This window comes from Heterodontus francisci, chromosome 41 (assembly GCF_036365525.1).
Source record: "Heterodontus francisci isolate sHetFra1 chromosome 41, sHetFra1.hap1, whole genome shotgun sequence".
NCBI classification, from domain to species: domain Eukaryota; kingdom Metazoa; phylum Chordata; class Chondrichthyes; order Heterodontiformes; family Heterodontidae; genus Heterodontus; species Heterodontus francisci.
In genome coordinates, this window is record NC_090411.1 from 16,330,156 (window position 1) to 16,357,925 (window position 27,770).

The 27,770-nt window shown below is 49.5% G+C and overlaps 1 protein-coding gene across 2 annotated transcripts; it reads right to left on the reverse strand.

The window, feature by feature from the left end:
* Window positions 1-1,314: 1,314 nt before the first annotated feature.
* mcm5 (minichromosome maintenance complex component 5) lies at window positions 1,315-23,694 on the reverse strand. Of its 2 annotated transcripts, XM_068019362.1 has the most exons (16): window positions 23,348-23,693; window positions 21,513-21,639; window positions 20,381-20,509; window positions 15,949-16,121; window positions 14,980-15,135; window positions 13,918-14,084; window positions 12,934-13,105; window positions 9,946-10,057; window positions 9,054-9,197; window positions 8,830-8,895; window positions 7,310-7,486; window positions 6,765-6,877; window positions 5,330-5,458; window positions 5,097-5,239; window positions 3,682-3,809; window positions 1,315-1,752 (listed from the first exon to the last, which is right to left on the reverse strand). In XM_068019362.1, exons 1-16 carry the CDS (start codon window positions 23,512-23,514, stop codon window positions 1,651-1,653), a joined length of 2,205 nt encoding a protein of 734 aa, XP_067875463.1. In that variant the 5' UTR covers window positions 23,515-23,693; the 3' UTR covers window positions 1,315-1,650. The 2 variants fall into 2 exon arrangements, with proteins under 2 accessions (XP_067875463.1, XP_067875464.1); XM_068019363.1 differs by lacking the exon at window positions 3,682-3,809 and having other exon boundaries at window positions 23,348-23,694.
* Window positions 23,695-27,770: the final 4,076 nt, after the last annotated feature.

Here is a 27,770-nt window from a genome sequence, read left to right on the forward strand (position 1 = left end):
GAAATATCCTTGATATCAAGGCAGCATTTGACAGAATATGGCGTCAAGGAGCCCTAGCAAAATTGGAATCAATGGGAATTAGGGAAAAACTTTCCGCTGGTTGGAATCATACCTAGCACAAAGGAAGATGGTTGTGGTTGTTGGAGGTCAATCATCTCAGTCCCTGGACATCACTGCAGGAGTTCCTCAGGGTAGTGACCTAGGTCCAACCATCTTCAGCTGCTTCATCAATGACCTTCCCTCCATCCCAAGGACAGAAGTGGGGATGTTCGCTGATAATTGCACAACGTTCAGTTCCATTTGCGGCTCCTCAGATACTGAAGCAGCCCATGTCCGGATGCAGCAAGACCTGGACAACATCCAGGCTTGGGCCAATAAATGCCAGGCAATGACCATCTCTAACAAGAGACTCTAGCCACCTCCCCATGACATTCAATAGCATTACCATTGCTGAATCCCCCACCATCAACATCCTGGGGTTACCAATGACCAGAAACTGAACTGGAGTAGCCATATAAATACTGTGGCTACAAGGGCAGGTCAGAGGCTGGAAATTCTGTGGCAAGTAACTCACCTCCTGACTCCCCAAAGCTTGTCCACCATCTACAAGGCACAAGTCAGAAGTGCGATGGAATACTCTCCACTTGCCTGGATGAGTGCAGCTCCAACAACACTCAAGAAGCTAGACATCATCCAGGACAAAGCAGCCCGCTTGATTGGCACCACATCCACCACGTCAATATTCACTCTTCACCACCGACGCACAGTGGCTGCAGTGTGCACCATTTGCAAGATGCACTGCAGCAACTCACCAAGGCTCCTTAGACAGCACCTTCCAAACCCACAACCTCTACCAACTAAAAGGACAAGGGCAGCAAATGCATGGCAACACCGCCATCTGCAAGTTTCCCTCCAAGCCACACACCATCCTAACTTGGAACTATATCGCCGTTCCTTCACTGTTGCTGGTTCAAAATCCTGGAACTCCCTTCCTAACAGCACTGTGGGTGTACCTACACCCCAAGGACTGCAGTGGTTCAAGAAGACACCTTCCAATCAGTCTGATTAACCCTGTCCTTATAACATATTTGGATGTTGGCAAGAGTACAGAATCAGACTCAGCTGTGATTCCTTCGACAGTTGAATTACCTGTGTGGCAAAGTCGAGACTGGCCACTGGGAGAAGGTCATGGAGGAGGGAGAAGGCGGCCACGGAATTGTACTCCAGTGCCAACGCAGGGAGCAAGCAGCATGTCAGTGCCCCTGGCTTGGTACTGGTCGCAATGACTACAAGCAGAGTCAGGAACACAACACACTCTGGCAAACAACTTTATTGAGGAATAGAAGGAGCAGTCAGACACCATGTAACAAACCCCTCAGTTCATTAAGATCCAGTTACTACAAGAACAAAAAAAAAAAACGATCGCAGTCCAGGTGCCGCATGTCCAGCACTGCTCTCCGGCTGCAGCCCCTCTCCCAGCAGTTTACCAATTGGTCTGGTTACCAGTCACTACTTGCCACATCACTGGTGACCTCGCCTGGACAGGGCGTGGGGAGGGCCTCACAGCCGACAGATAGCGACAGGAACAGGTGCTCACACAGACAGCATGGGAATACTCCACAGGCCCCCTGCCTCACCCCGCGGCCGCCATTACTTGATGCGATAAAGGACCTTCCGTTGCATTCGATGCTGGATCTCCCCCCGACGCATCATCAGCTGAAGGACCTTGTAGATGGCGTGTTCCGGATATTTCTGTAAGGGGTACAGAGCACACGAAGGGAGAGGCACTCAGCACAGGATGAAACAAACAGAACCAGAGTGGTTGACAGCACAAGAGGCGGACATTCGGCCCATCCTACCTGTGCCAGCTCTTTGTTCGAACAAGCCCTCACTGATCCCGTTGCCCCACTCTCCCCATAGCCACAAACCCAGAGCAATTCAACCGCTCTGTAGCATCAATCCCACAATAATTCCACTGTCGTGCTCTCTCCCCGTTCTCAAATCTTCCCAATTCAAATATTTCTCCAATTTCCCACATGAGCTGCAATTGTCTGTACTGCCCCTGTGGCCAAGTAGCTCCAGCCACCTTTGGTAAAAGCATTTCTCGGAGGTTTGAGTGAATTTTGAATTGTCCCATCAATGATTCACCAACTATAGGTTTCCCCCTGTTCACCAATTAAACCCTTCATAATACAAAACATCCATTAAATCTCCTCAGCCTTCTCTGTTCCTGGGAAAACAGTCCCAGCATCTCAAGTTTCTCCCATCACTATGGTCTCCCATGGCTGGCATATCGCCCGCTGGATCGACGCTGTCCACACACAGTCCTTCCTCTAATGGGCACTTAAAACAACCCTCCACTACCACCCTCTGCCTCCTATCACAGAGCCAATTTTGTATCCAATTTGCTAGCTCACCCTGGATCCCATGTGTTCGAATCTTCCGGAGCAGCCTACCATGCGGAACCTTGTCAAAAGCCTTGCTAAAGTCCATGTAGACAACGTCCACCGCCCTGCCCTCATCAATCCTCTTGGTCACCTATCGAAAAACTCAGTCAAATTCGAGACATGTTTTCCCACACACAAGACCATGCTTACTATCCCTAATCAGACCATGCCTTTCCAAATGCACATAAATCCTGTCTCTCAGAATCCCTTCCAATAAGTTTCCCACCACTGATGTAAGGCTCACCGGCCTGTAGTTCCCTGGCTTATCCCTGCTGCCCGTCTTAAATAAAGGCACAACATTAGCTATCCTCCAGTCTTCTGGTACCTCACCCGTGGCTAACAATGATACAAAAATCTCTGTCAGGGCCCCAGCAATCTCCTCCCTTGCTTTCCATAGCATCCTAGGATACACCTGGTCAGGCCCTGGGGATTGATCCACCTTAATGCACTTCAAAACCTCCTCATTTGTAATGTTGATATGCTCCAGGATATCGGTGTTCCTTCCCTTGAACTCACTAGCTTCCATGACCTTCTCCACGGTAAATACAGATGAGAAATATTCATTTAAGACCTCGCCCATTTCCCGTGGCTCCACACATAGATTACCACACTGATCCTTAAGGGGACCTACTCTCTCCCTAACTAACCTTTTACTCTTAATATACTTATAGAATCTTTTAGGATTCTCCTTTATCTTATCTGCCAGGGAAAACACATGGCCCCTTTTCGCCCTAATTTCCTTCTTAAGTGTACTCCTACATCCCCTATACTCCTCGAGGGACTCGCTTGATCCCAGCTGCCTTTACCTGACATATGCCTCCTTCTTTGTCCTGACCAGACCCTCAATACCCCTCATCAACCAAGGTTCCCTAAACTTGCCAGCCTTGCCCTTCCATCTAACAGGAACATGCCGGTCCTGAACTCTTCCGATCTCACTTTTAAAAGCCTCCCACTTGCCAGACATCCCTTCACCTGTAAACAGGTTATTTGATGCAGTGGCAAGATGACCAACTGCGTAGGGAGGGCGGATAGTTAAGGGAACACAAGCATAACACAGATTCTCACTGTGAAGTTGCCTGGGCCCCTGCCTACATGGTGCAGAACTCGACCTGGAGCAGCTGCTCCTCCCTAGTCTCCAACATGAGGAGGGCTAATGGATGACGTAACTTGAGTATTTTACAGGAGGCCATTCAGCCAGTCGTGCTGCAGCCAGCCCCGTGAGCGAGCCACCCACCTGCTTGAGGAAGTCTTGCACGATGCTGTGCTCGGAAACCTGCGACCCGATGGCGAACCGACGCTTCAGCTGCTTCTCGATACGAGACAACATCTCCTGATCCTCCGCCGTGGTGAAGCCTTCCACCCCTGGGAACGACAGGACGATTAGGTTCAGCAGGCTCCGCCCACCCCTGCACCTCCTTCCACCGGTGGGAGCTCACCTGCCTGAATCAATCCAGCTGCTCCTGTCTGGGACGCGTGGGTATAACTGAAGCTCAACATCCTTACTTTTATTTTCAATGCCTCTCGTAATAAAGGATCGCATTCCATTTGCCTTCTTTATTACTTGCCGTATCTGCATACTAACTTTTTGTGACTCATGCACTAGAACACCTAGATTCCTTTACACCTCGGAATTCTGCAGTCATTCTCCGTTTAAGTAATACTCTGCTTTTTTATTCCCCCTGCCAAAGTGAACAACTTCACTTTTTCCCACATTATACTCCATCTGCCAGATTTTTGCCCACTCACTCAACCTATCTATATTGGTCTGGAACTTCCTTATGTCCTCTTCACAACATACTTTCCTACCTATCTTTGTGTCATCTGCAAATTTAGTTACCTTGCCATTGCTCCCCTCATCTAAACCATTCATATAATTTGTAAAATGTTGAGACCCCAGCACAGACCCCTGCCGGACTCCACTAGTCACATCCTGCCAATCAGAAAAGGACCCATTTATGCATACTCTGTTTTCTGTCAGCCAGCCAGTCTATAATGTTACCCCCTACACCATGAGCCCCTATTTTGCGCAATAACCTTTTATGTGACACCTTGTCAAATGCCTTCTGGAAATCCAAGTACAGTATGTCAACGGGCTCCCCTTTATCAAGAGCACATGTTACTCCTTCAAAGAACTCCAATAAATTGGTTCAACATGATTTTACTTTCACAAAACCATGCTGACTATTCCCGATTACCTTGAGCTTTTCTAAGTGCCCAGCTATAGCCTCCTCAATGATAGATTTTAACACCTTCCCTACGACAGACATCAAGCTAACTGGCCTACAGTTACCTGTTTTCTGCCTCCTCCCCTTCTTGAATAGAGGGGTTATATTTGCTACTTTCCAGTCTGATGGAACCTTTCCAAAATCTAGCGAATTTTGAAAAATTAACACCAACGCATCTACTACCTCATTAGCCACCTCTTTTAAGACGCTAGGATGAAACCCATCAGCTCCCGGGGACTTGTCAGCCCGCAGCTCCATCAGTTTGCTCAATACCGTTCCCCTGGTGATTGCAATTTCACCAAGTTCCTCTTTTCCTTCCACCACCCGTGACTGCGGCATGTTCTTGTGTACAAGACAACAGAGAACAATCTCACTGGAGATTTCAAATCGTGGACCTCAGTCCCCCTCCCCCACACTCACTCACCGGCCAGATTTCCTGACAGTGCTGCATCCAGTGTGGACACCTGGAAAAGCCGCAGTGCCTCCTCCACATCGCGCTCCGTGGCGAACGGCTGAAGTTTCATTTTTGCCAGCGACTCAGAGACTCGAATAATGGCCTCCAACTGCCTGTGGGAGGGGAGCAGAGAGAGAGATGGATGGGTACAGGAGTGGGGGGAGCGGAGGGAGGAGGCAGACAGAGGGCAGACAGGGACTGACCTGACAGTGATGGGAATGCTGCTGGTGCGGTCGCTCTCTCGCTCGTGCTCCCGCGCTCCGCAGCGCATCAGAATGTATTTGTTCTTCAGCTTTTCCGCAGCTTCAGCCGAGAGCCTGGGCCCACACTTCCTGCGGGAGAAAATTGTTGTGGAGGGGGATTATACACAGGCCACACAAACCCTTGCCTCCGGAACCACCTCCCCCACCCCCACTCAAGAATAAACTCCACCTATTTGTTAGATTCTGTAGTGTTTTTCTTTTCTGGGAAGTATGCGATGTGCCTTTAAGTTTGTAAAAGGATCGGTACTGCTTTAAGAACAAGCAAGCCTAAAACTTCGAAGATGATGCATTTTTGGTTGCCATTTGCTACAACCACACGGAGAGGGAACCAACCAGTTTCAAAGAATGCATCCTGATTACCCGGCAACAGCCATTCAGAGACTGAGGATCGAGATATAAAATGTTGCAATTATCTTTTGAACTGGCTTTTTAGCTGAGACAGACTGTTCTAACACACAGACAGCTGGACCAGCATGAACCTAACAGAGTTCTCTGATAATTTAAATTGAAGGTGAATTTTAGACTGATCACTTTTTCACCCCTCAAAAGTCTAAAGCCTTATTGATTCATTGAAGTGTTTGCGAGTTGTTGATCAGCTGAGGTCATCGCTGGATGAAAGAGGAGTTGAAGTTTCGGATGTTGGACATTTTTTTTTATTCCCATCAGATGGATGCGAGGACTTCAAGCAATCTTGGGCTGTTCCACACTGGAATATTCCAGTGCGGCAGGAGCGTAAATCTACAAGGATGCTAATTTTTTCTTTTTTAAATGTTGTTTATATCTTAGTGTCTAAGAATTTAGTTTTTCTAATTAAATATTTAATTTGTTGATCTAAAGTCACCTGGTTTGGTTAGCCTCATTCGGGGGTTAACAGATGGTCAATTTGGCTGTGGATTTCTTTAATTTGGAAAGTTTAAAGTGATATGTTAAGTGATCTCTGGAGGGACGGGACTGACTCAACAGTGTGTTTCTCCCACCGAAATCAGAATCATATATTTGAGTGGTGGCTTTGTCTTGAGCGTAACATTCCAAAAAAAAAAATCACCCACTACACTTGGCGCTGTGCCACCTGAGTGTCCCCTTCTCCCCCAGAGGGGGCAACCTAGTCAGGGGGATTCATAACTAGCACCCCACCTGGGCACTGCCAGGCAATTCCGCCGCAAAGTGCATCGCATCCAAAGCAAATCCCTTCCCCCTTATCGCAACATACCCAGGGCACAGACGCCAATGAGTAACCAACACCTCCGCTAACTCTGCATAGGCCAGGGCTCAAATCCCGGGGCCTCCCTGAATCGTATGGCCCAGTGGGTGGGACACCAATCTCAGTCCCACCCAAACCCCACCCCGGCCCATACCACAAACCCCCCTCACTCACGTGCGGCAGTATGAGATGTATTTCTTCAGCTTGCTGAGTTCAATCTCTCCCTCCACAGCGTGTGTCTGTGTCAGGGCACTGAGGTGCACATTCATGACATGTTTTGCCAGCGTCTGGGAGGAGGAGGCAGAAGGATTACAATTAGTCTTGTAAAATGAGAAGAAATCGAAGGTCAGACAACAAAAGGGCAATCAGCGGGGATGCAACTCAAGTCCCGATCACTGGCAGGAGGAGCCAAATCAGACCTTCATGGCCAAAGTGCCCACTTCAGGGGCACTTGCAGGCACAGAGCAAGGGGTAAAGCTGGGTCCTTCCATTGGGTAAGAATTCATCCCACACCTGGAACAGACCACTTAACCGATGAACCACAGGCCCAGCTCCACACCAGAGACAAGGGCCCATGGGAGAGAAGTCGCCTCAATGGGAGAGCACGGAATCGGAGCGCCCACTCTCCCCGGTAAGTCCCACCCCTCCCCCAGCCCCCATCATTGACACCGCCACCCCCCCCAAACTGAACCCCCATCCACCAATCCCCCATCCCTCACCATGTCTCTCTCTTCATTGTGCTCATCCTTCACGATGAAGATCATGTCGAATCGGGACAAGATGGTCGGCATGAAGTCTATGTTCTCCTCCCCTTTCGTGTCATCCCAGCGCCCGAAGACGGAGTTGGCTGCAGCCAGGACCGAGCAGCGGGAATTCAGGGTGGTCGTGATCCCAGCCTGTGCAGGAAAAATATTCCCAGTCAATTCTCTCAGTCTCAGATAATCCAAACAACACAACCCACAGCAACTCACGCCCAGGCCAACAGTAACCAGGGCAACACTCAGCCGGGCCTTCACAGAGCGGTAACCAGAAAAGACTGTTGGACCAATCAAGCCCAACATGGGACACCACTCCTCCGTCAGTAAGAATCTCACCTCCTACTCTCTGCTATCCCTCCCTCCATACCCATCAGCCACCCTTTATTAATCCGTCCATCCTCACCAAATAGAATCATAGAATGGTTACAGCACAAGAGGCCATTCGGCCTGTCGAGCCTATGCTGACTCTCCAAAGTAACCCAGCTAATACCCCCCTCCCATCCTTACTCCGATTTATCTTGGATATTCTACATGCTCCCTGCACTCTAGGAGCTGACAAACTCCTCCCAATCTCAACTCTCTCAGCTGGTATTAAATAACCTTTCTGGCCTTTTCAGAAAGTACGCTGCACCTCGTGAATCGTCCTGCCAGATGGTGGCTTAACTCGTGTCCCATTCATTTTTTTAAAAATTCATTTGTGGTATGTGGGCACCACTGGCAAGGCCAGCATTTATTGCCCATCCCCAATTGCCCGACAACTCAGGTGGCTTGCTGGGCCATTTCAGAGGGCATTTAAAATTCAACCACATTGCTGTGCGTCTGGAGTCACATGTAGGCCAGACCAAGTAAGGACGGCAGGTTTCCTTCCTGAAAGGGCATTTAGTGAACCAGATGGGCTTTTATGACAATCGATGTTAGTTTCATGGCACCGTTACTGAGACTAGCTTTGAATTCCAGATTTTTATAAGTTAAATGAATTTAATGGGCGGCACAGTGGCGCAGTGGTTAGCACCGCAGCCTCACAGCTCCAGCGGCCCGGGTTCAATTCTGGGTACTGCCTGTGTGGAGTTTGCAAGTTCTCCCTGTGTCTGCTCCGGTTTCCTCCCACATGCCAAAGACTTGCAGGTTAATAGGTAAATTGGCCATTATAAATTGCCCCGAGTATAGGTAGGTGGTAGGGAAATATAGGGACAGGTGGGGATGTGGTCGGAATATGGAATTAGAGTGGGATTAGTATAAATGGGTGGTTGATGGTCGGCACAGACTCGGTGGGCCGAAGGGCCTGTTTCAGTGCTGTATCTCTAAACTAAACTAAATTCCACCAGCAGCCCTGGTGGGATTTGAACCCGTGTCCCCAGGGAATTAGTCTGGGCCATTGCCACTGTCTCCTTCCACTCATTCAATCGGCTCCAGTCCTGGAACCAGAGCTCTGGACCCCAAGCCCCAAAGCAGGCGTGCAAGACTGGCACTGCCCACCTCACCTTGGCGATGGAGATGGTCTGCTGCTCCATAGCTTCGTGGATTGCCACCCGGTCATCCTCCCGCATCTGAGACGACAGAAAAGTCAGCAAATGAACTGAACGTAGTCAGACATTGTTTTATCGCGTCAACAGCGTTTCACGTCTATGTTAACCAGCCCCCTTGAGCCGGAGAACATCACCTGGATCCCCTCGCGACGCATGGCTCGGATCGCTCGCTGGCATACCTTGTCAAACTCGTCGATGCAGACCACACCCCCGTCGGCTAGAACCATCGCCCCACCCTCCATGATGAAATTCCGAGAGGATGGGTCCCGCATGACAGAGGCAGTGAGCCCAGCCGCGCTGCTCCCCTTCCCGGAGGTGTAAACCTGCGGAAGCAAGCAAAAAAAAAAAATCCACACCCATCAGTGGAGGAATGGGCCACAGCAATCAGACACCATCTCTCTCTCTTCCCCACTGCAACCAGGACTTTGAACCATTTGGGTTTCTATGGTAACCTGGTGCCAGCCCATAAATTCATTGAATCCAATTCCCCAACAGTGCAAGTCCAGTAACACCACCGCTAGGCCCTATTGAAAGCTGAAAGGCCAAGCCCCGAATACAAGTCTAGAGCTTTAACCGAGACAAAGCTAGTGACAACTATGGCTCAGAGTGATCGCTCTCGCCCTTCCGCAGGGCTGGGGTAGGCTCATTAACGTCTGCAATAGCGACAAACTCTGATGAATGGTCACAGACCTGAAACGTTAACTCTGTTTCTCCCTCCACAGATGCTGCCAGACCGGCTGAGTATCTCCAGCAATTTGCATTTTCATCTCCGTAGGCAACCAGGTGCCGAGCGTCCCCTGTCTGGGGCACTGTGCCTGGCGCAGGGAGCATCTCACATGGCACAACGGGCATTGCCAATAGAGAGAGTGAGAGAAGACTTGTATTTATACAGCGCCTTTCATCACCTTAGGACGTCTTCAAGCTCTTAACAGCTTTGTCGACGTGTAGTTTTTTTTTTGAAGTAGAGTCGCGTTCTAATGTGGAGGTTGTCTGTACCCCCAGAGCCCCAACTCCAGGGGGGCAGGGGCGAAAAAGATCCATTAAACTAGGGCCCCGAATGCCATGACTTACCCCAATGGGTGAACATCGCTCCACAAATTTCAGCAGCTGTGACTTGGCCGTCCCTGGGTCTCCGAGCATCAGCAGGTTAATATCACCTCTCCGGGTCAGACCGTCCGGCAGACTGGAGGAGGCAGGAGAAGTAAAGAAAGGTGCAATTAGACCACACATGCACTGTCCTGGTCTCCAACATAAAGCACATACATCAACTACAGAAGGTGCAAAACAAAAAAAAAAGATTAACAAGAACTGAGAGGTTATATCTATCAGGAAATATTAAACAGGCTGGGGTTTTTTCCCTCGAGAAAAAAAGGAGACTCAGGGGTAACCTGATAGAGGTGACTGGGTGGTGATGTCACTGAACTCATAATCCAGTGGCCCAGGCTAATGGCCGGGCAAGCCACTCGGTTGTCAAGGGCAATTAGGGATGGGCAACAATTGCGGGCCTTGCCAGCGATGTCTGCATCCCATGTTTCCACTTGTGACTATAACTGTGGGCCATAACTACACAATAGTTACTAATAAATCCAATAGGGAATTCAGAATAAACTTCTTCACCTGCAGAATGGTAAAAATGCAGAACACACAAACAAGGAGCAGGAGCAGGCCACTCGGCCCCTCGAGCCTCCTCTACCATTCAATAAGATCATGGATGATCTGATTGTAACCTCAACTCTGTATTCCCACCTGCCCCCAATAACTTTTCACCCCCTTGCTTACCAAGAATCTATCTACCTCTACTTTAAACATATTCAGGGGCTCTGCTTCCACTGCCTTTTGAGGTAGAGTTCCAAAGACTCACGACTCTCAAAGAAATAATTTCTCCTCATCTCTGTCTTAAATGGGCGACCCCTTATTTTTAAACAGTGACCCCTAGTTCTAGATTCTCCCACAAGAGGAAACATCCTTTCCACATCCACCCTGTCAAGACCCCTCAGAATCTTATATGTTTCAATCAAGTCATCTCTTACTCTGCTAAACACCAGCGAATATAAGCGCAGCCTGTCCAACCTTTCTTCACAAGACAATCCACCCATTCCAGGTATTAGTCTAGTAAACCTTCTCTGAACTGCTTCCAATGCATTTATATCCTTCCTTAAATAAGGAGACCAGGACTGTACATAGTACTCCAGATGTAGTCTCAGTAAAGCTGTATATAACACTAGTTAGGGCACAGCTGGAGTACTGTGTACAGTTCTGGATGCCACACTATAGGAAGGATGTGATTGCACTGGAGAGGGTGCAGAGGAGATTCACCAGGATGTTGCCTGGGCTGCAGCATTTCAGCTATGAAGAGAGACTGGATAGGCTAGGGTTATTTTCCTTAGAGCAGAGAAGGCTGAGGGGGGGACCTGATCGAGGTGTACAAGATTATGAGGGGCATAGATAGGATAGATAGGAAGAAACTTTCTCCCTTAGCAGAGGGATCAATAACCAGGGGGCATAGATGTAAGGTAAGGGGCAGGAGGTTTCGAGGGGATTTGAGGAAAGATTTTTTCACCCAGAGGGTGGTTGGAATCTGGAACACACTGCCTGAAGAGGTGGTAGAGACAGGAACCCTCACAACATTTAAGAAGTATTTAGATGAGCACTTGAAACGCCATAGCATACAAGGCTGGAAAATGGGATTAGATCGGTGCTTGATGGCTGGCACAGACACGATGGACCGAAGGGCCTGTTTCTGTGCTGTATAACTCTATGACGCTAAACAATAACATCCTAATAGCTTTCCTGATTACTTGATGTCCCTGCATACTAACCTTTTGCGATTCATGCACTAGGACACCCAGATCCCTCTGCATCTCGGAGTTCTGCAATCTCTCACCATTTAGATAATATGCTTCTTTTTTATTCTTCCTGCCAAAATGGACAATTTCACATTTTCCCACATTATACTCCATTTGCCAGGTCTTTGCCCACTCACGTAACCTAGCTATATCCCTTTGTCGCCTCCTTACCTCCTCTTCACAACTTACTTTCCTGCCTATCTTTGTGTCATCCACTAACACAGAGAGTGGTTGCACAGATACATTTAAGGGGAAGCTAGATAAACACGAGGGAAGTTGGAATAGAAGGATATGCTGATTGGGTTCGATGAGGTAAGGTGAGAGGAGGCTGGAGCATAAGCACTGGTATGGACCAGTCGGGCCGAATGGTCAGTTTAAAGTCGACTTGATTGGACTTTGCCCAGCAGGATGCAGCCGAGCTGGGAAGAAGCTTCCCGCAGTTAGCTACCTTCCCGGGAAAGAGACACAGGACCTGGGCATGGACTGTGAGGCGGAATTGAGCGTAGAACACACACACTGGAGCACGGTTTGATTACCAATCAAAATTTGATACGTCACATAAGGAGGTAGTAGGCCAGGTACAAAAGCTGGGTTAAAGATAGGAGGGTCTTAAAAGGAGAGAGGGGTAGGGAGATGGAGAGGTCTGGGGAGGGAATTCAGCTTAGGGACCAGCTAACTGAAGGCAAGGCCGCCAATGGTGGAGAAATTAAAATCGGGGATGCGCAAGAGGCCGGAATTAGAGGAGTGCAGCTATCTCGGAGGGTTGTGGGGCTGGAGGAGATTCCAAAGATAGGGAGGGGGCGAGGCCACGGAGGGAGTTGAAAAAAAGTTTGGGAATTTTAAAACTGAGGTGTTGCTGGACTGGGAGCCAATGTGGGTCAGCGAGCACAGTTGAGGGGGGGGGGGGGTGGGGAGATGGGTGAACGGGACTTGGTGCGAGCTAGGACACGGGCAGCAGAGTTTTGAATGAGCTGAAGTTTCCGTAGGGTGGAAGAGGGCCTGTGGAAAGAGAGCTGAAAGAGTTAAGTCTGGCCAAAGGCGCGGAGGAGAGTTTCAGCTGCAAATGGGTCAAGGCGGCGACAGAGACAGGCGATATTATGGAGGTGGAAGTAGACAGGCTTGGTGATGGACAGAACATGGGGGCAGAAGCTCAGCTCTGGGTCCAACCGCCGAGGTTCGTGAACAGACTGGTTCAGCCCTCCCCAACACTCACCGCTTCCTGGAGCCCCCGAACAACAGGCAGCCAATTGCCTTCTTGATATTGGCACTGCCATAGATGGAGGGAGCAATGCTCTTGGCGATGGTCTCATAGATGTTGGGCATGGCAGCCAGCTGGCGGATCTCCTCTTCATCCTGCGGAGCCGTGGTCCCCAACAGGCCGTGTCCTGAGGTCAAAGATTCCATTAGAAAAAGGGCCCCGTTGCCATGGCGACAACCGTCAGACATGTGGGGAATGAACTGTGGCTTCCTCACTAGACTCCTCCCCTGGAATTTATAAACCAATTAAATAAAACAAGCCACCCGCCCCCCCCCCCCCCCCCCCGGCCGGTTGAGTTCATTAGAGGAGGCTGCGCGGGTCTGATCCATGCAGAACAGGAAGATCCCACACCAATGGGAAAAATGGCCTCCTTCTACGCCGTAATTACTTTGACAGAGCCCAGGGTCCGTGCCGAGGTAGCCGACCTCAGGCGACCCCTCCTGAGGGGCAGAGGTGAGCTGCAGTGGTCTCCGTGGATACCAGGCAACACTCAAGGGCAGAATCAGATTCAGAATTCCTGGGGCTCCTCACACCTGATCCATTAAAACAATTATAGTGCCACAGAATCTTTTACATCCACCTGAAGGGCAGACGGGGCCTCGGTTTAACGCCATATCATAAAGACGGCACCTCTGACGGGGCAGCACTCCCTCAGTACGGCACTGGTAGTGTCAGCCTGGATAACATGCTTGGGTCTCCGGAGTGGGATTTGAACCCACCACCTTCTGACTGCGAGGGGAGAGTGCACTCGTCACTGAAACTTGGTCCAGGCGCAGACAGTCGAGTTCATTCAACGTTTTTAACAGGGTTCATGTATTTGCCTGGGTCCTGCAGGCCGAAGTGTTAACACAGTCCCGAGGCCTGCCCGTTAGGAGGGACTCTTGACGGGCATATGGCACAGAGCAAGGGAGGCAAAGAGCCCGCGAGGGGATAACATACCCGTGCCCTCGGTGTCCACCTGGATTCCAACCACTCGGATATAGGAGCCCCGGATTCCCACACCCACTCGGTCACGGCCTTTGTTGCGGGCCGCGCCCGCTTTCTTGATGGAGTAGATGCCCATGACGGTGACCCGGTTGCCGGGGACGACCTTGTCACACAGGTACCTGTGGGAGAGAGCAGACGCCGTGAGATAGAAGGTGGAATTCAGCCACTAGGAAGCTCGAGGGTTAATCACACACCCCCATCCCCAGCAAGGCAGCCATCCCTCTAGGAGACTCAACCACGAATGCTGGAAGGCTGTTCCACCTTGGACGGCATCACAGTCACCCCTCAACCATCGCCCCAGGTCAGAGTGAGTCCCACAATCACACTGAGGGTTTTTTAAAAAATTCAATTATTTACAGGATGTCACTGGCAAGACCGACATTTATTGTCCACCACAGGGTGCTAGTGAGTCACTGACTTGGCCACTTCAGAGGGGCAGTTAAGAGTCAACCACATTGCTGTAGGCCAGACCAGGTAAGGATAGCAGATTTCCTTCCAAAAAGGACATTAGTGTACCAAATGGATTTTTAACAACAATCCAGTAGTTTCATGGCCACCATGAACGAGCTTAGCTTTTGATTTATTTAATTAACTGATTTAAAATTCCCCAGCTGCCATGGAGAAATTTGAACCCAGGTCCCCTGATTAGTTGAGGTCTCTGGATTACTAGCCCAGTAACTTTACGTTCTGTGCTACCATTCCTGCAGTACCAGGGATCGAACCCCTCCCGTCCCTTCCTTGATACATGCAGCTCAGTCCCACACTGGGCAGTAGCAGACACCCCTCTCATACCAACAACCCCACCCCCCCCCACCACCCAACAAACCGACACCAGTCGTGCGACAGTAACTAGCCCATCACTCGCTCTCCGGCCTCTGGGCCTGAGGAAAGATCTGTTGCCGTTGGCCCTCCGGGAAGGCACATTTGGAGGCAACTACCCAGTGACTGAGGCCCCACACCCGATACTCCCCTCCCCCAGTTCCCCCCCCCAACCCGCCAACACTCTCACCATACCTGTCACAGTAAAGCTGCATGTGCCTGGGCATCTCTCCATGAGGCACAGCGTCCGGAGACTCCTGGAGCTTCAGGGTTTGGAAATCCACGCACTTGCACTTGTCCGGGATGATGAAATAGGGGTCGACGGGGCACTTGGGTCGACCGGCCTGCTCCCTGCAAAACAGACACAGCCTGTTACCCATCTCCCGCTCACAGACATGGTCCCCGTTACCCACCCCCCACTCTCAGCCTCCGTTACCCATCCCCCGCTCACACCACGCAGCCCTGCTCCCGGGCCTCAGACTCCGAAGGCCAGCCTGGTGATTGCTCCAACACCCCCTCTCCCATCCCCTACTGGCTCCAGGCTCAAGGAAGGGCCAATGTGGCCCGCACAACACTGCACTGAGCCTGGGAGGGGAGAGCACCCGTCATTTGCCTGTCCCACTAGCCTCCGATATTCTGGGCTCTTAACCCAGGTAAAAAGAAAAAGATTAATTTATATAGCGCCAATGAAGTACTTTTGAAGTCACTGGTGTAAATTTAGGAAATATATCAGCCAATCTGTGCAGACGTGTCACTCTCTGACAGATCAGGTAATGACACTGGATGTTGTTAGTTGAGAGGAAGCTGAGGGAAAACTGCTCATAGGCCCCGAATCTTCATAGCAACAACTAAGCCACAACTAAAGCGGCCCATTGAAGAATTGAATGTATCTGCAGCCCAATATGTGACGAAATAGAGGAACAGACAGACTGGCTCAGGAACCAACAGGTAGGATATTTTAGTAATGGATATTGCTTCCCTCTGGACCTTGCTTTCTACTGCACTCGTTGGCTTCTGCCGGTGCAACTGCAAATCGGGTCAGGAAGGAAACAAATCTTTTGCGCCTGGAACAAACTGAGTTTAGACACTGCGCGACACGACCCTGGCTCATCTATCCCCAACACACACACACACACACAAAACAGCTAACGGCACTGCGCTTACGTGTTGCATTTGCGAGGCAGGGCGTATCCTTCCAGCCCGGGACGGACCGCGATGTTGCTCATGACGTTGCGACAGCCTCGACACTCAATGGCGATTTTGGTGGCTTTGGCGCGCACGGCACTCGCAGAGATCACGATCCCTGGGATCTTCACCAACCGAGACATCTGATCTGACTGAAGGAGAAGAAAAAGAGAATGAAAACGCACTGGGTAAACCTTAAAACCTTGTCAAGAACAGATTTGAAAAGCTCGAGACAGTAACCTGCCTGAATATGAACCACGTTTATCATTGTTCCAAAGCTTTCATCTTCAACTTTGTGCAGAGCAGAACATAGTGAAAAGTTGGCGATCGTGACAGATTCCAATCCAGAACTGCTCACAGCCTTGCTCCTTGAAGTTAAAGTTCCTAACTGAGTGAAGCTTTGTATCTCCTTTATATTCCATTTTTAAAATCATAGGAACATATGAAATGGGAGGCGTAGGCCATTCGGCCCCTTAAGCCTGCTCCGCCATTTAACCTGATCATGGCTGATCTTCCACCTCAATGCCATTGTCCTGCACTATCCCCACATCTCTTGAAACCTTTAATATCTAGAAATCTATCTCTATCTTGACATGCTCAGTGATTAAGCCTCCACAGTCTTCTGGGGGAGAGAATTCCAAAGATTCACCACCCGATGAGTGAAAAAATTCCTAATTTCAGTCCTAAATGGCCTACCCCTTATTCGGAGACTGTGTCCCTGTGTTTTAGCCACCATCTCCTTCCCCCCCCCCCCCAGACAGGGAGGAATAAAAAAAAATCTTTCCCTTGAGGGAAAAATTCCCTTTAGGAATTTTGTATGTTTCAATGAGATCACCCCCTCATTCTTCTAAACTCGAGAGAATACAGGTCCAGTTTCCTCAATCTCTCCTCATCCCAGGGATCATACAGTCATTTACGGCACAGAAGGCTTAGTCTGGCTGCACTCTCTCTATGGCAAGTATAGCCTTCCTTAGGTAAGGAGACCAAAATGTACACACAATGCTCCAGGTGCGACAAGCTTTCCTGGTGCAATCCTTGCTGGGTTTAACTTTGTTGGGTGTTTTATGCTGGGGCCCTCATGCCCTGGTCAATATCCCGTTATATTGTCACCTCAAACCTTTGCTTCCTAACCCTGCTCTTTCCAACTATGGCTTTTGCCCTAGATTGAAGGGCGATTCACGTGAGGTGTTTACAACGTTGAAAGGATTTCCACTGGTGGGGGCGCATAATCTTAAAATTAGAGCCAGGCCGTTCAGTGAAATTAGGAAGCACTTTTGCCACACAAAGGGGAACGGAAATCTGCAACTCCCTTCCCCAAAAGGCGGTGGTGCTGAGGAGCCAATTGGAGTTTTCACGGCTGAAATCACGAGGTTTTTGTTGGATCAAGTGAAGCCAGGTAAATGGAGTTGAGGTGCATATCAGCCATGAGCTAATTGACTGGTAGGACTGGTTCGAGGGGCTGAATGGCCTTCTCCTGCACCTAATGATCCTGAGAAAGGGACCCCCACTAAGAGCGAGCCCTGCTCACCCCAGTCCATGGCAACTCTGGCCTGCTCCACTGTACCTCCGAGTAGCAGCAACCTAAGCCAGTGCTACACTATCTCCTTGCACCAACAGCAAACCACTTACAGCTGATGTGTTTGTGCCAATGTGATGAGCCCAGTTTATTCAACGGCGCCTGCAGCCCGCGATAATGAGCATTTGAACGAAAAATATTTAAACATGCAGAGGCAATCTTTGCACTGGATTTGACATTTCTGGTCAGAGACAATTAGACCCTGGTTAGACTGTTGCCATTAAAGGTAAATTTGACTGATTTCCAAAAGACAGATTACCAAACTATCTTACATTCAAACAAACATGACCCATGACTGCAACGCAGCACTGTATCCGAGACCGCATGGAAACTGGGTATCGTCTGAAAAAGTGCCTGAATTTAGGTTATTTCCTGGGGGCATTGTTTAGTTTCACTTTTTGGTCAGAAATACTTTATCACCTCTTGTGGTCATCTTTGACCATGTTAATCTTTGAACCCACAGGTCAGTCAGAATCTTGGAGGCTCTGTATTTCCTGCATGTCCCCCGTTTGCATTAATGTCCATTGTGAGCAGTCTCCCCGTTTGGGGCTCCACCACTTTCAGGACTGTTGTATTAATTCCTTCAAATCACTGAGCAGCACACACTCCTGTTCTGGGTTGATTTGACGTGGTAATTGTGTCTCATGCCAGTCTAACGGACTGAGTATTGTCTGATAATTGCTCCTATGAAGCGGCACATTATCAGGGGGTACATAAACAGGAGTATTTGGAAAACGAGTGAATAAGCTGAATACTTTCTGCCCAAAATAAATTAGCTCTGAAGACGCGATAACCAGCAGCCTCAAAATTGATGTCAATGTAAACGGCTAACGGTTAGTGCTTTTGGCCAATACAAGTGACTATTCTAATCCCGACAACCAGTTGGTGAAGGATAGTACTGGAGCCAATTTTTACTCAGTCTAACATTTACCTAGAGTGAAACAGTACAAGCATGCACCTCCTAACTCAACCACCCCACAGTTTCAACAAGTGTCTCTTTATATGTTCTCAAGTGAGATCTTAATGCCTTCCACTTGCGATGCAATTAAACAATTAATAGTCGTTTGGTAGTTCAGAACTTGAGTATTGCTGAAAATAGAGACAGGTTGTCAAAGCTTTTCGTCTTGCACTCATCAGGACAAACCGCAAGAATACCAATGTAAGGGAGAACAACTTTATCCTGTATGAGAAGAGAGTGCTAATTGGTTGGCAAGTGAACTTTGATTGGTAGAGGCGTTGCCATGGAGAATTCACCAGTTTATGGTGACTGAGTTAACTGCCAAGCTTTGTCTGAAACCTAAACCGGGCAGCTTGACTGATTCCTCAGGGTAATGCCTTGACCAATGAACCAGCAAACGGCTGTCAGTTATTTTGTTTAGCTGAAACAGGCGCAATGTGTGTACATGCTCTTTCTGTTTGCAAAGAACAGGACCCTGTGTATTCATATGTAGCTTCTAGTACGCACAAATGTGCCACACTGCGAGCCCTACCGACTATCTTAAATTGATTGTCGGCGAAATTCTTAGCACACTGAGGATTATTTAGCAAATGTTGTCCAATCGCAGAATCACATCTAATGTTGGACACTGTGTTTTGAGTTTAGCAAGCACAGACTGGTTGGGTACGGTCTGTACCTTCCCCGCTGCGAACAGCGGAGGGGACATGTTTGATACGATCCACCAATCTTTGGGGCGTATGGCCTATATACCGAGCATCACACTGGGATTGAAATTCATATATCACGTAATCATTTGTGTGATAGGCAAGACGTCTTTTTGGCTTGATGGCAGCATCCCGTTACTGGCGAACACCACACGTGTTGCTACTGCATAGTAGCAGCGTGAAACAGCTAGCTTCACCTATTGCTCAAATTTTTGGGATAAATTACCCTTCTAGGGTAATCCGAGGTAGACTGAGCACTTTTCAGGGCCAAAAATGACAGCCTCAGGCCCACTCGTAAGTCTGCACGATATACAGCAAGAAATTATCTGATCGAGGCAGACATTGCCACGCAGGATGTCTTTGATTCACCCTATTTCAGCATTAAACTTGCAGGATGAGCAAATGGTTCAGGCCCTATTTACCAGGTTGCCAGTATATGAATACACAGGGCCCTGTTCTTTTCAGACAGAAAGAATATGTACGCACATTGCGCCTGTTTCAGCTAAACAAAATAAGCGACAGCCATTCGCTCGTTCATTCCTCAGGGCAATGCCTTGACCAATCAGAGTCAAAATGCTTGGTTTAAATTTCAAACAAAGCTTGGCGCTTAACTGTCAGTCACCTTAAACTGGTACATTCTCCATGCCAACGTCTCTACCAATCAGAGTTCACTTGCCAACCAATCAGCACTCTCTTCTCACAGTAAAACGTTGTTGTTCTCCCTTACATTGGTATTCTTGCGATTGTCCTGATGAGTGCAAGATGAAAAGCTTTGACAACATGTCTATACTTTCAGCAGTAAACAATCAATGTACAATTAGCAGCATCTGCCAGTTCCAAACGTGGCTGTTTTAAGCAGTGGGGGGTAAGTATGATCATGGATATGAAGCACAGTGCAGAGACCCTCTCCTCCTCTCTGCTTGCCAACCATCTTTAATTCATTGTAGGGGGTGGGAAGAGGCGGCACAGACACAATTCCATCCATAGGCGAATCCTGCAAGACCCTGCCCAACCATTAGCTATTCAGCCATGAATGGCATCGCAGTGCAGATGCCCTTTGTTTGGTGGGGGTAGAAATTACTGCAAGTCGAATCAGGAGAGGGGGCCACAAGTAGCTGCCCTCCCCCCTCCCCATGTCCCCAGGACTGCCACCGCCCCCTCCCCGCAACTTACCTTCAAGCTGCGGATATTGGCAGAGTTGGCATCAGACTGCAGCATGACCTGAATCTCCTGTAGGGCCTCCTCACCGGCCGGCCGTGGGCGAGTCACCTCGTCCGCCACCTCCCGCGCCGCCTCCTCCAACTGCAGGGAAAGGGAAGGCAAGAGACAACAGTATAACTACAGCAATGGACTCAGGGCACAGTCCTCTCCGCTGGGCCCAAGTGAGTGTTGATACGAGTCGTACGGACACCAAACTCGCCTCTCTCTGGCAAGACACGCAGTTACAGTACACACAGGAGCACCAGCTCTCTCTGCCCCCTCCTCCCTACCAAATAGCATTTTTAAATCCGACCTTCTTACTGGAATGATAGTAGGGATGAAGGAGCAAACCCACACAGAGAGACTGGAGAAGTTGGGATTGTTCTCCCTAAGGCAGAGAAGGTTAAGGGGAGATTTAAGAAGTGTTCAAAATCACAAAGGGGTTTTGATTGTTTCTCCGTATTTACAGTTTCCCTTGGCAGTCAGTAACCAGAGGAAACAGATTTTAAATAACTGGGAAAAGAACCAGAGGTGACATGAGGAAACCTCTTTTTTATCAAGGCAGCACGAGTTGTTGTGATCTGGAATGCACTGCCTTTCAAAAGGGAATTACAGAAACATTTGTAAAGGAGAAACTTGCTGGGTTGAGCATCAAAAGCAGGGGGTGGAACTAATTGGACAGCTCTTTCAAAGAGCCAGCAGTGGACCGATGGGTCGAATGTCCCCCTTCGGCGCTGTATGATTCCAGGTAAAGAACCACCATCACCAAACTGATGAGTAACGCCATGGCATGAGGGCATAACAAGTGATCCCCGAATCCAGTGCACTCCAGGTCCAATGGGAACCAGCCACCCCGAACTACCCTCCCCCCTCTCCACCTCCGACAAACTTCCCAATCTCCATGAGTGATTCTGGATAGCACTGGACTATTCAACTCCATCCAACATTTGTTAACTTTCTAGAAGGGGAGTCATTCCAGAGTTAGCAAGAGCAGGATCCCCGAGGGTGACCCATCCCAACCCAGGGGCACTGAGGCCAGCCGAGCCCCTCCTGGCCCTGGTCAGTGGTCCTGCTGAGTGGGAGGGACACTGCGCTCGATCTTTACCAGAGGCAGGTGCTCGGAGGGCTGCTTGAGGAGGTAGTCAGCTAAATCCTCATCGAAACTGCTCAGATCCTCCAGCGACACCTCGATCCAGTATTCGCCCAGGTTGTAATGACGTTTGAGTTCATCCCTGCGCGACAAGGGGAGGGGAGAAAATAAAGAAAATTAAATCCCAAAAAATCAAAGAGTGAGAGATTATATAGTCAGAACAGAAACAGTAAAACTCATTCCCCAAACTGCTGAGGCTAAAAGAGGCAATGCCAGGTGGGAAAGGAAGAAACAAATTGCATTTCTGCAGCACCTATCACGACCTCAGGATCCCCCAAAAGTCTTAGCCAATGAAGCATTTTCCAACGTGCAGTTACTGTGAACAGCTCGAGTGCATCACCACCTCTCTCAGTCCCTCCACTGTCTAAATTGTCAGTACAGATGTTTCTTCCAGCGAAACAGTAGGAAGACCAAATCCATTGTCCTCGGTCCCAGTTACAAACTCCGCTCCCTCACCACCAGCTCCATCCCTCTCCCTGGAAGCCACCCAAGGCTGAATCAAACTGTGCACCTTGGCATCCTATTTGATCCCATGATGAGCTTCCGACAATATATCTGCTCCATCACTAAGACTGCCAGCCAACAGTCCATTACATCACCCGCTTGCACCCCCGCTTCAGCTCATCTGCTGACCAAACAATCATCCTTGCCTATGTTAACTCCAGACTTGGCAACTCCAACACACTCCTGGCTGACCTTTCGTTTTCCATCTTCCATAAACATGTGTTCATCCCAAAACTCCACTGTCTGAGTCCTAACTTGTACCAAACCCTACTCATCACTCCCTGTGCTTGCAGCGCTACACTGGCTCCCGGCAACTGGTCCATATAAAATTCTTGTCTTTGTTTTGAAATCCCTCCAAGACCTCACCCTCCCTGTCTCTGGAATGGCCTCCAATCCCACAACCCTCTGAAAGATCTGTGTTCCTCTAATTCTGGTCTCTTCAGCAACCCCATTGTGGCTGTGCCACAGAAAAAACATAACAGCTCCAGAAAGGGGGTGGGGGGAAAAGACTGTGGAGGCAGAGCCCTAGACAACCCCCCCAGACACAAACCCACCGCACCCCCCCCGACACAAACCCACCGCACCCCCCCCCCGACACAAACCCACCGCACCCCCCCCCCGACACAAACCCACCGCACCCCCCCCCCGACACAAACCCACCGCACCCCCCCCCAGACACAAACCCACCGCACCCCCCCCCCAGACACAAACCCACCGCACCCCCCCCAGACACAAACCCACCGCACCCCCCCCAGACACAAACCCACCGCACCACCCCCAGACACAAACCCACCGCACCACCCCCCCCCGACACAAACCCACCGCACCACCCCCCCCCGACACAAACCCACCGCACCCCCCCCAGACACAAACCCACCGCACCACCCCCCCCCGACACAAACCCACCGCACCCCCCCCAGACACAAACCCACCGCACCACCCCCCCCCGACACAAACCCACCGCACCCCCCCCAGACACAAACCCACCGCACCCCCCCCAGACACAAACCCACCGCACCCCCCCCCCAGACACAAACCCACCGCACCCCCCCCCCAGACACAAACCCACCGCACCCCCCCCCCCAGACACAAACCCACCGCACCCCCCCCCCAGACACAAACCCACCGCACCCCCCCCCCAGACACAAACCCACCGCACCCCCCCCCCCAGACACAAACCCACCGCACCACCACCCCCGACACAAACCCACCATCCCCCCCCCACCCCCCCAGACACAAACCCACTGCCCCCTTCCCACCCATTCCAGCGCCCGGCCCAGACCGACCTGTATTTGAAGGTGAAGCCAGTGCGGTCGCTCCCCACCCGGTATTGTTTGAGGAAGTCCCGCAGCCGCTTCTGGATCTGACTCCGCCGGAGCTGCCCGGAGTCTCCCTGCGGGTCGGGCCCGAAACTGTCGCTGAAAAACACACCGGGATCATCGAAGCCGGACATGGCGGGGGCCGAGGATCAGAGCGGCGGCGAGTGAATGAGTCTGCCCGGGGGAGAAGGCGGTTCAGGGTGTGAGGGGGGTATTGAGGTCCCCGGTCTCAGTGTCGGGGCTGATTCTCCGGCTCCGATTCTTCTCGCTTTCGCGCTGCAGCGGGTTTCGCGCCAAGATGTTGGCTTGACTCCGCCCACTCCGTTCCCATTGGCTGTCCGCCGCGCCGCCGGCAGCCCATTGGTCGCTCGGACCCGCGGCCCCGCCCCATTGTCACTTTCTGGCGCGAAAGGCTCAGGGAGCCGGAAGTGAAGGAGGTTCCAGCACGAGAATCGGCGAATGAGGCCACTCGGCCCATTGTGCATGTGCTGGCCCTTTGGAAGAGTTACTCTCGCTCAACTGCTCCTTCCCCGGAGTCCTGCAAGTTTTTCCAGTTCATGTTTTTAATCAACTCCCTTTTGAAAGTTGTTATTAAATCTGCTTCCACCGCCATCTCAATCAGTCAGATTATAACAACTCACTGAGTTAAAAAAAAAAGCATCTCCCCGCTGGTTCTTTTCGTAATTATAAGTGTCTGTCCTTTGGTTATTGACTCCTCTGTCACTGGAAAGAGTTTCTCCTTACTTATTGCATCAGAACCCTTCTTAATTTTGAACACCTCTATTAAATAGCATATCAAGGCAGCATTTGACCAAGTGTGGCATCAAGGAGCCCGAGCAAAACTGAAGTCAATGGGAATCGTGGGGAAATTCTTAACTGGTTAGAGTCATACCGAGCACAAAGGAAGATGGTTGTGGTTGTTGGAGGTCAATCATCTCAGCTCCAGGACATCACTGCAGAAGTTCCTCAGGGCAGTGTCCAAGGCCCAACCATCTTCAGCTGCTTCATCAATGACCTTCATTCCATCATAAGGTCAGAAGAGGGGATGTTCGCTGATGAATGCACAATGTTCAGCACCATTTACGACTCCTCAGATACTGAAGCATTTCGTGTCCATATGCAGCAAGACCTTCATAACATTTAGGCTTGGGACGATAAGTGGCAAGTTATATTCATTCCACACAAGTGCCAGGCAATGACTATCTCAAGCAAGAGAGAATCCAACCACCTTCCCTTGGCAGTCAATGGCATTACCATCACTTAATCCCCCACCATCAACACCCTGGGGTTACCATTGACCAGAAACCGAACTGGACCAGAACATTGGTAGAATCGGGCAGAGTCAGCATGGATTTACGAAAGGGAAATCATGCTTGACAAATCTATTAGAATTCTTCAAGGATGTAACTAGTAGAGTTGATGAGGGAAAGCCAGTGGATGTGGTTTATTTAGACTTTCAGAAGGCTTTTGACAAAGTCCCACATAAAAGATTAGCATGTAAAATTAAAGCGCATGGGATTGGGGGTAGTGTATTGTGATGGATAGAAAGTTGGTTGGCAGACAGGAAACAAAGAGTAGGAATAAATGGATCTTTTTCTGAATGGCAGGCAGTGACTCATGGGGTACCGCGGGAATCGATGCTAGGACCCCAGCTATTCACAATATATATTAATGATATAGATGAGGGAACTAAATGTAATATCTCCAGATTTGCAGATGACACAAAACTGGGTGGCAGGGTGAATTTTGAAGAGGATGCAGAGAGGCTTCAGGGTGATTTGGACAGTTTGAGTGAGTGGGCTAATGCATGGCAGATGCAGTATAATGTGGATAAATGTGAGGTTATCCACTTTGGTAGCAAAAACAGGAAGGCAGATTATTACTGAATGGCTATAAACTGAGAGAGGGGAATATGCAATGAGACCTGGGTGTTTTTGTACACCAGTCGCTGAACGTAAGCATGCAGGTGCAACAGGTGGTAGAAAAGGCAAATGGTATGTTGGCCTTCATAACGAAAGGATTCGAGTACAGGAGCAGGGATGTCTTGCTGCAATTATACAGGGCCTTGGTGAGGCCACACCTGGAATATTGTGTGCAGTTTTGGTCTCCTTATCTGAGGAAGGATATTCTTGCTACAGAGGGAGTGCAGCGAAGGTTTACCAGACTGATTCCTGGGATGGCGGGACTGACGTATGAGGAGAGATTGAGTCGGTTTGGTTTATATTCGCTGGAGTTCAGAAGAGTGAGGGGGGATCTCATAGAAACCTATAAAATTCTAACAGGACTTGACAGGGTAGATGCAGGAAGGATGTTCCTGATGGTGGGGGAGTCCAGAACCAGGGGTCATAGTCTAAGGATACGGGGTAAACCTTTCAGGACTGAGATAAGGAGAACTTTCTTCACCCAGAGAGTGCTGAGCCTGTGGAACTCGCTACCACAGAAAGCAGTTGAGGCCAAAACATTGTATGTTTTCAAGAAGGAGTTAGATATAGCTCTTGGGTCTAAAGGGATCAAAGGTTATGGGGAGAAAGCGGGAACAGGTTACTGAATTGGATGATCAGCCATGATTGTAATGAATGGCGGGGCAGGTTCGAAGGGCCGAATGGCCTACACCTGCTCCTATTTCCTATGTTTCTATATATAAAAGACATATATAAAAGACATATAAAACTGTGGCCACAAGAGCAGGTCAGAGACTGCGGCGAGTAACTCACCTCCTGACTCTCCAATGCCTATCCACCATCTACAAGGCACAAGTGAAGAGTGTGATGGAATACTCTCCACTTGTCTGGAGGAGTGCAGCTCCACAACACTCAAAAGCTCGACAGCATCCAGGTCAAAACAGCCCACTTGATTGGCACCCCATTCACCACCTTCAACATTCACTCCCTCCACCATTGATGCACAGTGGCAGCAGTGTGTACCCTCTACAAGATGGCACTGCAGAAACTCACCAAGGCTCCTTCGACAGCACCTTCCAAACCCGCGACCTCTACCACCTAGAAGGACAAGGGCAGCAGATGCATGGGAACATCACCACCTGCAAGTTCCTGTCCAAGTCACACACCATTCTGACTTGGAACTATATCGCCGTTCTTTCACTGTCGCTGGGTCAAAATCCTGGAACTCCCTTCCTAACAGCACTGTGGGTATACCTACCTCACATGGACTGCAGTGGTTCAAGAAGGCAGCTCACCACCACCTTCTCAAGGGCAATTAGGGAAGGGCAATAAATGCTGGCCTAGCCAGTGACGCCCACATCCCATGAATGAATAAAAAAAAGTTAACCACTAGGAGAACAGCTCCAGCTTCTCCCGTCTCCAGATAACACAAGTCCTTCATCCCTGGAACCAATCTAGTAAATCTCCTCTGCACCCTCTCCAAGGCCTTGACATCCTTCCCAAGATGTGGTGTCCACAATTGAGCACAATACTGCAGCTGAGGCCGAACCAGTGATTAATAAAGGTCAAGTATAACTTTCTTGAATTTGAAAACTTTGATTCTGTTGATAAAGCCAAAGATCCCTCGCACTTTTTTCATAGCCTTCTCAACATGTCCTGCCTGAGTCAAAGATTGCTGTATTTAAACCATCAGGTCTCTCTGTTCCTGCACCCCTTTAAAATTGTAACATTTTGTTTATCTGCCAAAATACACCACTTCACACTTTTCTGTCTTGAATTGCAACTAATATATGTCTGTCCATATCACCAGTCTATCTGCTCCTAAAGTCTGCTGTTATCGTCCTCATTGTTTCTGAGCTTCATACATCTGTAAACTTTAAAATAATGCCCTATGTATCCAAATCCAGGGCAGCACGATCTATTATACAGCTGTGGTCCTAAGACCTACCCCTGGTGTACACCACTGTACACTTTCCTCTCATCTGAAAAACAACCATTCACCTCCACTCTCAGGCGTCTGTCCCTTAGCCAAACTCATGCCCATGTTACCACTGCCTGTTTAATCCCATCAGCTAATATTTTGCAAAAAGGTCTATTATCTGGTGCTTCATTAAATACCAGTTGAAAATCAACATACACAACATCAAACGCACTTCCCAGCCATTGATTGAGACTGCGCTGCTGATGTTTGTGTAGAGCAGTTTGATCCAATTGCAGATTCCCTCCCCAAACCCCATTTTGGAAAGCACGTCCGTCATGTAGGTGTGCGATATCCTGTCAAAGGCCTTTTCCTCGTCCAAGCTTATGAGGCAGGTGTCTACCCTTCTGTTGTATATGCAATATAGGGTTATGACTGGGCAGAATATGTAAATAAACTGGGAGCGGCCTCACAGGAAGTGATGTAACATAATCGGTATTTAGATGCAAGACGTGTGTAAAAAACTTTAACCCTCAGTGTCATACATATATATATATATATTCTGTATTAA